General features: G+C 44.8%; 1 protein-coding gene across 1 annotated transcript in view; it reads right to left on the bottom strand.

Moving 5' to 3' along the window:
• Window positions 1–15726, bottom strand: part of KIF11 (kinesin family member 11) — a 298525-nt gene that overhangs the window by 228885 nt on the left and 53914 nt on the right. The window contains exons 3-5 of the mRNA XM_086951983.1: window positions 8918–9050; window positions 7693–7790; window positions 3033–3111 (exon numbers count right to left, since the gene is read on the bottom strand). Coding sequence (XP_086808109.1) covers window positions 3033–3111; window positions 7693–7790; window positions 8918–9050 — 310 coding nt within the window. The remainder of the gene's footprint in view (window positions 1–3032; window positions 3112–7692; window positions 7791–8917; window positions 9051–15726) is intronic.

Here is a 15726-nt window from a genome sequence, read left to right as displayed (position 1 = left end):
ATGCAGCTTTCAAGTCGGCGTCAGTACAAGAGCGGGATAGGACGCTCTTCTCTCATACGGGCATTACCTGCAGCCAGCCAGCCACAAAAAAACGAGAGGATATTTTATTTACTTTTAACTTTTACCCGAAAATTATTGTTCTGACAACACCTGGCAGGGTCTCTATAAATAGTGCCGCAAACATGTTGAGCTGGACTGCATTTAATGAATCATCCGTCGCCCTCTTCAATTTATTGCCCGTGTAATTAAAGAATCTGACTGCTAAAGCGCAATCACACGTTTTTTTTACCAATTTCCATTTGCTAAATGTTCGAGTACCTGAAGGCACAAAAATATTGGGGAAAGTATTGTTGATATGCAGCCATTAGCAACACCTGCTTCAAATATGAGTGGCCACATTGCTTCTGTACGAACTTATTGAAATAAAATGATTTTTATATAAGGCTGTGTCTGTGTTTGACCTTGTCCTACAGTTTGAGATTGAAGCAATCACTGGTAATTTCTAAAAGGCATAGAATGGAAATTCACCATATTTTCCACCATCCTCAGAAAGATGGGATAGGTAGTGACAAGGCCACAACCACAGGAAGGGAGTAATTACACAGGGCCGTGGGTAAGAAGCAGGCAGAAGTGTGCAGGGACGCAGTGAGTGTTCACAGCAGGGGTCATGAGAGGGAAGCAGGCAGTTATCTGTATGGGAGGAGTGACTCTTCACCATAGCTGCCATGGTTTCAGATCGCTATGTGTGACATTTTTATAATGTCAGTGTAATTATGAGTGACATTTTATCAACTATGAGTGACACTTTCCGAGGAGCAAAATCAAGCACTGACACTTGAAAGTGGGAGGTTCAAGCAGTAGATTTTCAGCATTTCTTGATGATAAATAAAGGTGGGCAGCACAGCCTGGGCTAGAAAGAGGTGGGCGTGGAAAAGAAGGGAGCAGCATTATAGATGTGCACAGGGGAATCATGGGTAAAGGAAGAGTGGTGAGATCGGGGCAGGGGAGTACAGGGGGCAGTAGAGATGTGGCATGGGGGAAAGGAGGGGGTGCAGCACATGTGCCCTCTAGTCTTCAGCAGAGACAGGAGGTGGCCCTGGAGAGAGGTCCGCCTGAGTGAGAGCTGTAGTGCACCAGGAATGGAAAGGCACACATTCTAAGAGCAGCTTCTGGGAAGAGGCCCTGCACTGAAGGGTGAGCTCTGGGGGCGGAGGTGTAATAGGAGAGGGGAGGGGGTTAAACACAGGAGGAGAAATACAACAAGAGGAAGAGAGCCGGGTGATTAAAGTGAGAGAAAACCACGAGAGAAAGCATAAGAATGGGGAGAAGTGGTGGCTCTCACTGCAGTGAGGGCAGTGCCCACTGCGAGGAAAAGCAAATCCAGCTGAAGCCAGGATACTAGATCAAAAGTGTGGCCATGAAGAGCAGAGTTTTACGAGACAAAATTCCTCCAAGAACATGCAACATTCTGGGATTCTAGACCACAGAGATTTAGTCTAGGGGCGAAACTACTGGTGACCTGGAACTTTTGGTTTTAATTCCAGCTCTGGTGTGTGTGGGGGTGGGGTTGTGTGGGTGGGGGGGGGGTTGTGTGGGTGTGTGTGGGTGTGTGTGGGTGTCTGTGGGTGTGCGTGTGCGTGTGTGTGGGGTTGTGTGTGTGGGGTTGTGTATGTGGGGTTGTGGGTGGTTCGGGCTAGCTCGCTGCGCTCGCTCGCTTTACCGTGTCCCTGAAATTTTTTTCACAAAAAAGGTGTGTCACCAACATGAAAAGTTTGGAAAGCTGTGGCATAGTTAATGCTCTCATATGTACTGTGCATGATTTTGCGGTCAAGGTAAATTTTTATTCTTACTCAAATATCAATAAACTTGATTATCAACAAAAGACTAGATTTAGCTTTGCACAACAGCACATTCCTGTTCTTTGCTTTGTGTCTTCCAGTTTTAAGGGTTGAAAATCTAGATGACATTTGTCACAAATGTTCAGCCGTCTAGGCACTTGAGTTTCTTACCAACTACATATGTGTCTGTGATTAAAGCTTTATGACTCAACGCATTATTTTGGGGTGCACACCGTAATCTCTCTGGTGAGCACTGCCAGCTAAAATAATATCCATGTTTACATAGAGTATAGCTGCGCAGAGGTTCAACCACTCATGTTTTCCGAGTAGCAATAACAAAAGTAAACTCCCCTTCTGGATTAAAGATATGAAATGGAGTAAAAATTAACCACAGAGAAATTTCAATTAAAAAAAACAAGACCTTGTAGCAGAATGTATTTTAGAAATTACTCAAAGCACTAGCGGCCTCCGATATCTTTGAGCATAGCCAATGCCAGAATCTAATTTCTATTAGTTGTGCTAACTACTAAGGAGTATTCTGAAGGATTCGCCAGATTTAGTGAGCTATAAGGTCCACAAACATGAAGAACTTCCTAACAGGAAACCTCAAAATGGCAGGTCAGAAATGTCAAAAATATGCAGTATGAGCTAAAACAATCTAATCTCTACAAGAAAGAAAGGCTTGTAAAAATGGATCTCAAATCTCATCATGAAGTTTAGGATCTCAGACCTTCCTTTGTTCAGGTTATTGGGAATTACTGGTTCCTGTAGCAAGCTACCTTTGATAGAGCAACATTACCTTGTGGAAACTGAATAGAAATAGTGGAACAGGTTGTTAATATACGGGGAATTCTCACCACTGCACAGAAATGGTTTCCCTCGAGGTTACTTCAACACAACTCAAAAGAAGATGCTGGACTCCTTGAGCTCAGTAGCCTCCCTGGAATAAGGAAAGAGACTGCTGGCCCTGCTAATACATGTAGGCGTTTTCCAACAATAGTGAGGCAACTCTTCTTAGAGTTGTGGTGCCCCATTCACAGTACAGCTATATGAAGTGCCAAACTGACAGTAAGACATTGAGAAATAGTCCTGCTGAGAAGCAGTTGTTTGAACACAAGATGCTAGTATTTATTCTTGTCGATCAATTATAGCAGTGAGACTAATTTAGCCAATTACATGCATGCAAAATCTCACCTCTTCCCAGGTAAATTCTCCATCAGGTGACCTTTCCCCTTCCATTGTAAAAGTCTTTCCAGTACCAGTTTGACCATACCTGGAGGTAAATTAAAGAGCTGTTAATCCTTTACAGAAACATGCATAATTAAATAACGTGGAATAGAAAGGACGACCATTCATACACCACATACTGATCTTGAGAACCAAACACAACCCAATTTCAAATGACATTTAAAGCTGCAGAAGTTACTTCCTGATCAGTGGGTAAATACATATTAATGAATTGTGAACGTGAGGAACGCATTCCAAACGTCGCAATATTCACATTTCTTGTAGTGCTTAAAACAAAAACCTTAGGACCATGAAATCCAGTTATGTGGGACATTTAATAGATGCCCCAAAACCTAAACTGAGCAGAAGCCCAACTTGTGATTGAATCACAACAAAACTAACAATTGGCATTAGCACACTAGAGAACAAATGCATTGAAATTACGGTGTTCTGGGTAAATTGAGAACGACTTATTTGTGTGGGATACATTTAGGCAAACCACCATAAGAAACACCCCATTAACACTTAATGATCACTTAACCAGCGAAAGGAGGAAATTTGTTCTGATGATTAGGTTTTGTAGGAAAAGTAATATTTTGTGTGCAACCAGGATAGGCTTTATGTACACAGGTGACTAGTGGCCTGTAAGTTAGCCATGCACATCTTATACAGGCTGTGTAAAAAGTCAAATGTCTGATGGCGCTGCAGCTTTCGCTACTCGGAAGTGTGGTGAAAATCTAGATCATGGTTTGAAAAGTAGTAATATGGCACTGCAGGCCAAGTCATAGAGTGGGCTTGTAATCTGAACCAATTTCTTTGCCATATAGGAATTTAATTAGCTGTTCAGCAAATCAGCAGTCTTTGTGTTTTGTAGACAAACTTCTGTGCTTAATGTTCACATTTATAACATTGTATGCTTCAGTTTTTAAAAAAGGCAAAAAGACCATGCTACCATTCAGGTTGCAACAGCTTCACATATCGGTAAGACCAGTTTTAAAAGTCTACTCCTTCCTAACATTTAATTAGAAGCCAGAAGCACAATTTTTGAAACAAATGACAAAAAAGTACCAAGTCAACATTGTAGGAAGGTAGATCCTGACTATGGTTGCCCCCAACTTTTTTTGCCTGTGTTTTAGCTGGTTTTTGACATAGTTGGCCTGGGTCCCTGCCAATCAGGACCCCAGGCCTACTGCTCTCTCTGTAAAATGGATTCCATGTACCTTAGGTGCATTTACCAATTGGTACTGGGCCACCTTATCAGACCCTGTAACTCAGGGCATAGGTGTACCCAGGGCCTACCAGGGGCTGCAGCATGTATTATGCCACCCCTGGCTGGCCATCTAAATCTGACACAACTGGCTGCACGACAGCTGGGGCAAGGTGGTGTAATCACCCCTTGCTGTAGATATAGTATACCTATATCTAACCCTAAAATGGACACTCGTATTCCTATCAGTCACTCCTATGGCAGGCCTTAACAATCCTGAAGGCAGAGTGCTTGGAATCGTGTGAGATGGTGCTCTGGCATGAGCTGAGCCCATTTGCAGCTTACGGAACCAAGTCCTAATAGCTGTTCCATGATAACGCTATACCATATACTCTTAAGTGCATTATAATCCTCGCGGTTATATGCCAACTCTGGTATCGCTTTATCAAAACATGTCGAGTAAGGTGTCATACGAATTGGAATACTAACCCCTCGCCAATTCTGGCGACGGGATTAGCATTCCACCCTTCTAGAGGGACACGACATGTATGTAACTGTGAACCCCGGTTAAAATTAACTCGAGCCTCAGCATCACAAAATGGATGCTGCCACCACAGACACAAGTCGGACCTCCTGCTGCTGGGAGTCCTTCCAGCGAGGAGCGCTTGGACAAAGGGTTTCCTGTCAGGGGCGGTGCTAGCACCATCCCAGACAAGGTTTTGTGTATCCTGGGTAGGCAGGGCTGAATAGGAAGGTGACCGCAAGTGGCACCCCGGTGCTCACTATACATCTGCCGGCTAGAACCAGTTCCAGGGGCACACCAGCCCCTGAGCTGGGGAAAGTCAGGCATGGGAGAGGGGTGTAACCACCCCCCTTCCTGGTCCCACCCATGGGCAGGACCTAGTCCCATACCAGCCCCTTTCTTTAGTATAAAGGTGGGAGCGGGGACCCTTCCCAAATTAGATAATTCCGAATTTTGATGACTTTCCACGAAAGACCTCTTGAACCTTTCAGAAGACTCTCCCTTGTGGCTAAGGAGTAGCCACCCTGCACAGCAGGCACCATCCAAGCGCATCGCGGTTTGCTGTAAGTCTCTCCTCCGGATCAAGACTGCCCAGCTCGACGAGACCCGGCTTCCCTGGCACCTCTGACCTCTACCCACATCGTCAGCTCAGCTGAGATTCGTGGGTGTGAAGAGACCTCGAGGGACCGGCCATCTTCAAGATTGCACGACGCTTGCCCAGCACGACCGTCGAGGGATCCTCGAGTGAGTGCTTTGGGGTTTGAGAAGCCCTAACCCTGAGCAGCTCCAGCACCGAAGTCCAGCCCCCCCAGCATCCACCAGATCTGCGTGGGGCCCTTCTGCTCTTTTGCTTCTCACCGCGTTGTCCGGCTACTTGCCTGCTGGCTTGTGGCCCTCTTGACGACGCACCACGACGACAACACCACTGGTCTGGTTGCTCCAGACTGGCCCTTGCTCCCCTTCAACAGAGGAGCACCCCGGAACCTCCTGGTCCACTCCAGACGCCATTTTAAGTCCACCGCGTGGGCTTGCATTTGCCAAGACTTGTTGCCCCAATCCTGGGTCCAGCGGCGTCGACAGCAGGTACCTCCGTGGGACAGCTCGCACCTCCATCCTGGTCGCCGACAACGCCTCCTGGTCCGAGAGACTGCAGAGCCCAGCGTCGCCAGCTCACCTGGTCGAGGTGACTCCATCCGGTGCCATCCTGGTGCCCGTCTAATCACTGGCTAGTGATTCAGAACTTGGTCCCCTCTGCTTACAGGTATCCTCCATCACCGATCCAGGCTTGGATCCCATCGATCTTCAACACTGGTCGCCTGCCAGCAACTTCTTCTTTCAGGCTCCATAGACTGCAACGAGGATTCCTGACGTCTTTCCAGACCTATTCAGCCGCAGCCCCTGGGCTAGGTAACCTCAGCATTTCGGTGCTCCAGCATAGCCTAACTATCCAAGGGTCCAGATCCTTTTTCGTTTCAGCTCTACCTAGTCGGATTCGTCCGATAACACTAACTTTACGAAATCTAGCATCCACAGACTTTGTCCCGCGTCCCGCATCCCGCGTGAGAGTGCACACTCTGCACCCGATCTCCCTAGGCCTCCTGCTCGTAATCTGAAGGTTCAGTAGTCCAGTCCTAGCGATCCTAAAGCCTATTAGAGTAGTACTTACCTGCTAGTGATTTTGCATTCCACTTTTAGAGTATATGGTTTTTCGTGCCCCTCGGGCATTTGTGTAAATTGTGCGACTTTCAGTATTTCTTCAAGAGCTTTGTATTGTGCTTAGCACCCTGTCCTCATAAAGAGTCCAGGGTTGTTGTGTTCTAAATAAATATACTTTATTTTCATAACAACTTGTGTGGTGTCGTTTCACTTGGTGTTCAAGGGGTATATGTGATGGTATAACAGCTGGCTTAACACGCCCTCTAGAGTTTAACCTAAAGACGGCTCTTGTCCACGCTACTAGGATAGATGGTCTACGGTTGACTTACAACCAATCAATAAGGGTTGTTTGGACTGATACATAGTGATCACTAGAATAGTGAGCACTGCATATTAGGCCAACTTCTCACAAACATTTTTAATTTATGCTGCATGAAGAACTTTGATAACATTTTATATTCTATCTTTCAAACAGCCTGTATGTTACAGCAAAAAAGACAAGGCAGAGTTCTCGTTCACAGCAGAATCGGATTACCAGTCCTTTTTTTAATTTTTTGGTCCACATTTTGCCAGGGACTAGAAGCTAAAGCATACACATAAGAATTGTTCTAGTTAACTAAAGAAAATTGAGGTACAATATGGCATACGTTTTTTTAAACTGCCGAAAATAACAATGTTGGTAAACTGAAGTGTACAGCCCTTAGAGAAACGCATGGAGCCAGTTGATCTGTGAAATCAATAACTTAATCAAGATGACAAAATTGAGCAAGTAACTTGAAAGATCTAGACCAAACCTGCGGTTCCAAGTTGAGAAAGTTTAGTTATAACAAACCAGTCCTTAATCTTTGCGAGTATGCACACACGCCCATTATAGTCCGTTATTATTAGGATGGCTCTTTAGCACGATGTAGACTATACACTGGAGTGAATACAATTTAATGTAGATGCTGGTCATTCGTACCTAAATTTCCTCTGTACCCATACTGTGTTAAATGGACAGAGCCAAAAACATTTCAGAAACACATCAATATACAGAGTTATTGGAGTTTTAAGTAAATAAAGAAGTGGAATTTACCAAGTCTGTTAAACCACACCACCTAGTTATTGGTACGCAGGCACGTGGGGATTCCAACTCGCCCAGCCCATCTACCTTGATACATTTTCAACCACAAGCTCACAGGGAGGGGGGGGGGGGGGGCTTCACATGCCATGACATCCACATTTCTTAAAGTGTTACTTACGCGAAAACTGTGCAGTTGTAGCCCATGATAACTTCATCCAAAATTGGAAACACCACATTTCTGTACACTTCAATTTGTTTTGCAGAAGGACCAAAAACCTGTTTTCGGGCAAAACATGTATATAAATTTATATACATGCACACAAAGAAAAGATCAGATGTTAAGATAATGTACATACAAACAAAAAATTACGTTGATAAATAGCATCTTTAAACACAAGAAGGGTCTCAGTCTTTTTTGTGTTCAAGTCGGCAAGTGCAAACATGAAACTCAGAAGTGCTAGAGTATACAGGATTTTAATCCAGTAGAGCATAATCGCCACAATTTGGCAACTGTAAGAGCAACAGGGTGTTAACTCTTCTGAGGAACAAGAGAAAATTCTTCAAAAGCCAAAACTCAGCGTGACGTTTCTACAGCATCTGCCACAAGTTTAGCAGGTGGAATGGTTGTACAGTTCAGTATCCTGTGCTTTAAGATTGTAAGTTAGTTCTCTGAGACAAGGTTGAGCGTTTGACAGGTCTTACTGCCATCACGAGCCAAGCATTTGTGGAGGATGAGGCAGTTTAGGAGCAAAGCTCTCAGAGACTAAGATTCTTGAGATCAGGAGGTAGGACAATCAGTAGTCTTCTTTGGAACATGGGAATGAGACATCAATATGGATGCAGTTCTGGCTGTTGCAGGTTAAGGCAGGTGGCCAGGCATGCATTGGTTGTCCAAGACCAGTTTATTAGATTTGCCTCTGGTCAAATTGTGATTCCAACTACTAGAGTTAAGCATTTTCTGCATATGAAACTTCAAGCAAACTACAAGAATCACTGGCAGTTTTATATGGTGCATCTCATGACGACCAAGGACTTTGAAGGTTTCAAAAATAAAATAGAAAGATAAAGAATTGATGGGAGTTTATTTTATTGTATCTATAAAGGGAGCTTAAGTTCAGTGAAACAGTTATTTGACAATTATCTGATCAGATTGGAGCACAGTACTTAAACAAACTTAGAAAACGGATGAAAGATCACATGGCCCACATAAAGTTGACAATTAGGAGGCTTTGGGGGTACAATTTAAAAAAGAAAAGTCTCAAACCAATCAAAACTCTTAAAGAACATGCATGATTCTCTGGCACAGCAAAATGATTCAATATTTCACAATGATGAAACAACACAAGGGCAAACTAAAGGATACCATGAAAGAATATAAACAGAACACACTAAATATATATTACCATATCAAAAGTATAGGTCTTCCTTCCAATTTTCTCATTTATTCCCCCAGGTCGTATAGAAATTTCTTTTCGCAATGGTTCACAATCTATCACAGAGTAAGAGCCACCTTTCCGCTCCTGCAAATTAAAAGGCCTATGATGGAGAGTTAAAATCCAGTGTTATGATACAAAGAAAAAACATTTTCTATACATCAATACAGAAAGAACAAAACACACTATGAAATCATGATGTAAAAGCTATTTCAAGTGCATGAAATAATGTATAACAAGCATTTGCAATGCAATAGGTCTCGCATTAAGAAAGTTTGAGCTATTGGTATTGTAAATGTCAAATTTTTCATTTATGTGTTGGTTTTGAAAATGGCGAAATTATTAGCTATGTCATTTACAATGCCAATAGTTATAACTTTTGCAAATGTGACACCTATAGCATTTGTAATGCAATATGTGTTGTATTTACGTGACTTACATATATTGCTATTACAAATACCAATGGCTTTTATTTTTTTAATAATTAATACTTAAATAAAAGTTATTTTAATTTATAATGGCAATAGCTTAAACTTTTGTAAATAACTTTTGTGAAGATTATGTTCAGTGTATTTTATTGTGACGGAAATCCAAGAACAGAAGTGAAATATTAACATCTTTTTGTGACATTTCTAATAAAGCTTGAAACATTGAGAGAGCATATTTGAACCAGTGATGCTGGGCCGGCGCCTGGTGGTGCTCTGTGGTGGTGCTCTGTGGCGGTGCCGAGTGATGCTGTGGCGGTGCCGAGTGATGCTGTGGCGGTGCCGAGTGATGCTGTGGCGGTGCCGAGTGATGCTGTGGCAGTGCCGAGTGATGCTGTGGCAGTGCCGAGTGATGCTGTGGCAGTGCCGAGTGATGCTGTGGCAGTGCCGAGTGATGCTGTGGCAGTGCCGAGTGATGCTGTGGCGGTGCCGAGTGATGCTGTGGCGGTGCCGAGTGATGCTGTGGCGGTGCCGAGTGATGCTGTGGTGGTGCTAACTTCATTGTGTCACTGCAGGCATAACGGGGAAGGGCAGTCTCCAGGAGGGGAGAGACGGTAAAAGGGTAGCGCTCTATGGTGCAACCTCCTCGGGCACCTGGAAAAAGCTCACCACCAGAGGTCTGAAATGCAAGCACAGCACAGCGTATGTGCAGTTTCAATTCACACGAAAGGATCCGAAAGACGTTTTGTAGCAAGGTCTGTCATTGTCCAAATAAGGGCACCGTTTCGAAAAAGAAAAAAAAAAAAAAAAGTAATTTGACTTTGATTCCAGACTGGCCGATACCCTCGCTGTATCTTGTCAATTCAGATGTGACTAATGTCAAGGCACCTTCAGTGACCAGAAGATACCCGAATATCGAGCCCAATTCCGGATATTAAATATCAAAGCCAACAAACTAGAAGATACGGGTAGCCAACGGCTGGTTACACCCACCCACGTTACAAAGAACGGATTGCGAGGGAGAGGAGTGCAAGGCAGAGAGTGGGGACGGAAAGGAAGGGGGCGCGCAGCAACCAAATGTGTGAGATCGCAACTAAGGATCAAACTAAAACAGAAAAAGAGAGCGTGTGGCACACTCAAGGGCTTCCTACAGAGGCGCAACTAGAGCCACATTTCGGTGTGGGGTGGGGGGGGCGGATAAAATTTTCGGGAGGGGGGGGTAATTCTTCAAGGCACAGGCAGAGTGGAGATGATGGGGCTCCAAGAAGGTGTGAAAAACAACAAAGCCTCGTTAACAAGTGATTGTTCTTTTTAAAGACCTGTCAAGTACACGCCCTCTGCTAGCAGCTCAAAAAAAAAAGCCAGTGTGTGTACGGAGGCTGGGGGGAGGCTGACAGCTGAAGCCCGCTGAGCCCAATGGCTTCCTATGAGGAGCATCACAGAAGGGGCAGATTTCAAAGAAATGCTCGGGTATGACTACAACTGTACTGCAGCTTCATTCACACTATTCCCTGGTTGTGGCGTGCATTGCTCTGAACGGTGTGTTTCGGTCATGTGGCCTGTATGGGTAGTGTCTTGATGTACGTTATAATAACGAGAGATGTGCTCTTACGTTTACGTGGATCTGAGAAAAAAATGAAGTGACAGGACGCGTTAAAATGCTAGTGGGTGGGAGCAAAGAAAGTCTATGAGTGCAGTTTGTCTACGCATGAACTGATTTGGTGCTGTGCAAAAGAATGCTTAAGGCTAGTGTGTAACTGCACATAATTGGGAGTGTAGAAAAAACAACGGATTGCAATTGAGGGAGAGGAGTGCAAGGCAGAGAGTGGGGACGGAAGGAAAAGCCAATGGCGAGGGAGGGCAGGTCCAGCAGAGGAAGAGGCTGATGGTGGGAGGGGGAGATAGCGAAAGGGTGAGAGAAGAGGCATGGGGGCAGGGGAGAGCATTCCTTTTAAGTGTGAAGCTCTCCGCATTGCTGTGGCGGGTGTGAAGCGTGTGACGGGCACATGAACTGCATGTAATCCACGAGCGTCCATTTCTTCAATCTAGGATTAAGGTTCAGCGTTCTCTTTAATTTTTATTCTAAAGCAGGTACCTAGTAAGCAAGGAAGGAATCTATGATGTCATCTGCAAATAAGTTTAAAAACCGCCCTCATTACTGTATTAACAAGCACTGGCGTTGCCGATAGGTTTCGCATTTGGAAAGTTGGAGCTATTGGTTTTGTAAATGACATTTTATATTTATATATTGTTATTGACAATGCCAATAACGATGTATAAATATAAAATGTCATTTACAAAACCAATAGCTCCAACTTTCCAAATGCGAAACCTATTGGCAACGCCAGTGCTTGTTTAAAACGAGTCACGCGCCATTGAATCACAGTTTGTATTCATGCGGTAACATCAAATATTGCTTTTATGTGGTAACATCAAACATTGTATTTATGCGGTGACATCAAACAGCTCCCACCGCACAGGGGCGGTCACTGCCTTCGTAGCTGGAGACAAGCAGATGGTCTGCCTGTTACCTGAATGCCTGTCTTTGCCTCGTGTTTAGCCTGTATCTGATACACATTGCTGGCGATGACAGCTATATTCCTTTAATTAAGTCTACACCCCCCCTTTTACCCTAATGATTCTCCATATCGACCAGTGCCGCTCTGGCTGGTCAGTCAATATCTCTTTGCAACAAATATCTGCGCGTGCTTTTTCTCGCAAGAAGACTGGTGCACGCACGCAACAAACGAGGTTGTAATAAAACATCGGTCAGCTCTGTTAGTCCCGTCACGTGTGTTTTGGACAGAGGGACATAACTTGACTTCGCGCTGTCTTCCAGCCTGGACATTACAATACATGGGAAGGCAGGGATGGACTTTCCCTAGAAGTGGGTGCCTCCCCCAGAGTCACGTGCTCCTGTTTTGTTTTGAAAGGCTCCCTGACTCAGTACTTCTACCCAGATGTCAAGCAAATGTTTTGTTTTGTGCGCGTTCGCTTTTTTTGTGATTGGTGATGGGGATGTGGGCGGGGGAGGGGTTGTTGAAGGGATCTAGGAGAAAGGGAGAGACAATTGCGGTGCTGTGCACGGATGAAACATCTTTTGTGAATAACACCAGGGCCAAAATCCGTTCCTAATTCTCCGTGTTCACTGCTAAGCCCTTGCTTTTTTTTCTCTCCCTATCTAGAGGTCTAGAATCAGAGCATGCCGTGTTTATGAAAAAGTGCAGCGTAGGGTAAAACAGTGCCATTAAGATTTAATGGTTGAGAAGAGGAAGCGTGCTACTTAAATTAGTGCATCAGTGGGACGTTTCTTAGTGAATGTAATTTAATGATTTTTACACACCGACTCAGATTTTATAAACTGAGGTTTCTTTTTTCCCCAAGTGATACATGTGAAGCGTCTGCTGGAGGATTTTCACATTCACAAATCTGACTTAATTAGGATCGTTTTCGCTAATTCCTTTAATGCTTCAGGGTGACTGCCCAATGACATCAGCATCAGTCATGCATGTGACAATAGGGTGATGTAAAATAAGCGTTCCACATGGGACACAGTCCCAGAAATATGTGAAATACGATGACATGGGGGTTCGTCGTACTGGAGCACCAGAGCCGTTTTCATTCAGACATGCATCTTCTCGCCCGCCCTGCATAACGATAAAAAAAAATCCAAGAATACAAACCTGTCACGTCCACTAACGAATGACAATCAGGCTCCAAGCAAGTAATCTGCATAAACTTCTATTAAAATGAATTGCAATCAATGCGAGTTTGGGTGTGTAATACCTCTCAAAGCTCTTGAACAATGGCATTTAGATGCCAGATTTACGTTGGTGGCGACCTCGACTGCAGAAGCTGTACGTTCGAGAAATGTGAAGACAGTAGCGAGCAATGGCTCCATCTTTATTATCGTCGGTTTGGGGGTCTCACCGTAGCGTGCTAGTAACCAGGGATGTGCGAGTTGTTACGCCGCGCTACTACCCCTAGAGGGAGGCCAGTGGTGGTGGTGGGGGGGGTGGGTGGGGGAGTTTTATCGGCTTCGAAACCCGCAATGTGACCACTGGCCCTTGGAAAACTGAAAGAGACATCAGACCCTGCTCGTACCAAATGCAGTCTGCAGATAATGATACAGCTGATGAAAGGTGGCAGCAGGGGCCACGGGCAGTCTAGGACACGAGATGGAACAATGAAGAGGCATAATTTTGGGGGTAGAAAGACACTAAACCACTGGATAAGAAGAATGCGAGCGATGGGAGTACACAAAAGACAATTAGAGACAGAGCAAGGAAGGACAGTGGTGGGAAAATAGAGAGAGAGAGAGAAGTAGAGTTAAAGACACATTGCGACAAGGGAAGAATAAGATCGAGAAACAGATCGAGCTAGACAGTCGCGCTGAGAGACACAGGACACAGGACAGAAAAAGCGAGGCATAGAGAGAATGCGACGAGGGAGGGAGAAGCGGAGTGCAAGTGAGGGGAGGAGAAGTGTGGCAGGCAGATGCGGAGGGAAGCCGGATGGGGGCGGGAATGCGAGCGAGGGGAGGAGAAGTGTGGCAGGCGGATTAGGGAGATGCGCGTGCTTGTGTGGTCACGTGACCCGCTTTTGTGGTCACGTGACGCACATGCACTGTGGAAAAACCGCAGTGGTTTGACCAGTCGAATCGAGCACTTGAATTTTCGCCTATTACATTTGCAAGCTAATGATAATAGGCGAAACCTAAAAAGCCCATGACAAGGAAAAGGGGTTGAGGCTTCTCTACCAAAGTGCTGCAAAAAAAAGATTACCTGCTAAACATTGGTGTGCATGGTGGCAAATGGCGGCAATCGTTCTGTAGGGGGAGCTGTCAAACTCAAAATGCTTGCGCTCCATTAAGAAAAGCTGCAGATAAACGTACAAAGGAACGTGTGTGCGATCGGCGCAAGGAGATACCATGCTTTGGGTGAGGGGGGCAGGCGCGTTCACGGCACATTAGGAGAGCATGTTTGTACCACGCACGGACCTTTAGCTGCCCCGGCAATTAACACAGTCTTTCGTTGAGCGCTGCTCATTTCTGTGGCTGCACTTGGATGCAAAGGCCATTTCTTACTGCCCTCAGACAATATACCTTTATATTACACTAAAAAGCCAACACGGTTCGGAGCAATACTTCAGAAATATGGCTGACAAATGTACCGCTTGTGCAAGCACCTTTCACAACGAGCTGCTTCTAGCAAGAAAGTAACCACTTTGCACAATATACCTAAATGTACAGAGTGTGGGGGAGGAGACGGGGGTATTTTACCCAAAGGCAACCGTGGTACAATAGGTCTCAAAGAAAACATACAAAAATTGTGAGGTACAGTCTAAAGTGTATCGCTGTAGGAGCCTACATTTCAACACCGGGAGTAGAGTGTGTAGACACGATAGAGCAGTAACACCCACTCCGCTGCAAGACTGGGTTGACTGACAGAACCTATGAAAACTAGACACGACAAAAACTCATTTCGAATAAAACAGCGAGTCTAACTTCCTCACATGGGTTGAGTGAAGGAAACCAAGAACATCTTGGTCCGAATGAGAAAGAGCTGCTGTCAAAATACACCCGAAGTACCCCTCTCGCTTGGACATTTAAAGGCGCAGGGAGTGATGTCGAATACAAGAAATTCTTAAGCTGGATAAATAAAAGGGTTATAGTTTCTGAACAGCAATTAAACAAGTCTAGTACTCCTAAACCGTTATGTCTTCAAGCAAACACTACTACACGCTTGCAAGAGGGAAAACTAATTAAATTAAACTTATGACACATCCAAAAGGAAACAATCCGAACGCAATTCCACGCAAGCCAAGTATCTCTCGTGGACAAGGAAAGCAGCCAGGGAAACCTCTTAGACTGCGGGATGTAATTAGGGGGAGGAGAAGTGAGGCCGAGCACGCACTGCGCACGCTGGGGAAGCAACAGATGCCTGTGGGCTGATGGCTTTGATGTGGACGCGCTTTCCGCACGAGTGCACCACACGAACGGTCCGAAATCCACGATGGTTTCAGACCTTGGTTTGCCCACTATACTCTCGTCTATTATCCCTTGCGGGATTGATAGGCGAGACCTAAAAACATACATTTGCCATCAATAGTAAGTGATCACTGGTAGAGATGAATGAGGCTTTAGGAGGTCCACGACATGCAGCTTCAACTACCTAGATAATCTCAAGGTTCTTGCTTTTCTGTAGCAAATAACTAAATGATTTAATCAGCGAGAGATGCAAGAATGTAAGAAAGCACTAAGAAATCTAGTCAAACTAATGAAGTGAAGGTTGAATTGACAGATACAAAGGCAACACTGCACTCACCAAATTGCCTGGAAAAGTAACAAGATAT

Source organism: Lissotriton vulgaris, unplaced genomic scaffold, assembly GCF_964263255.1.
Source record: "Lissotriton vulgaris unplaced genomic scaffold, aLisVul1.2 SCAFFOLD_1934, whole genome shotgun sequence".
Lineage (NCBI taxonomy): Eukaryota > Metazoa > Chordata > Amphibia > Caudata > Salamandridae > Lissotriton > Lissotriton vulgaris.
Note: the sequence above shows the minus strand (reverse complement) of the source record. Positions and strands in the feature narration are given on the sequence as shown.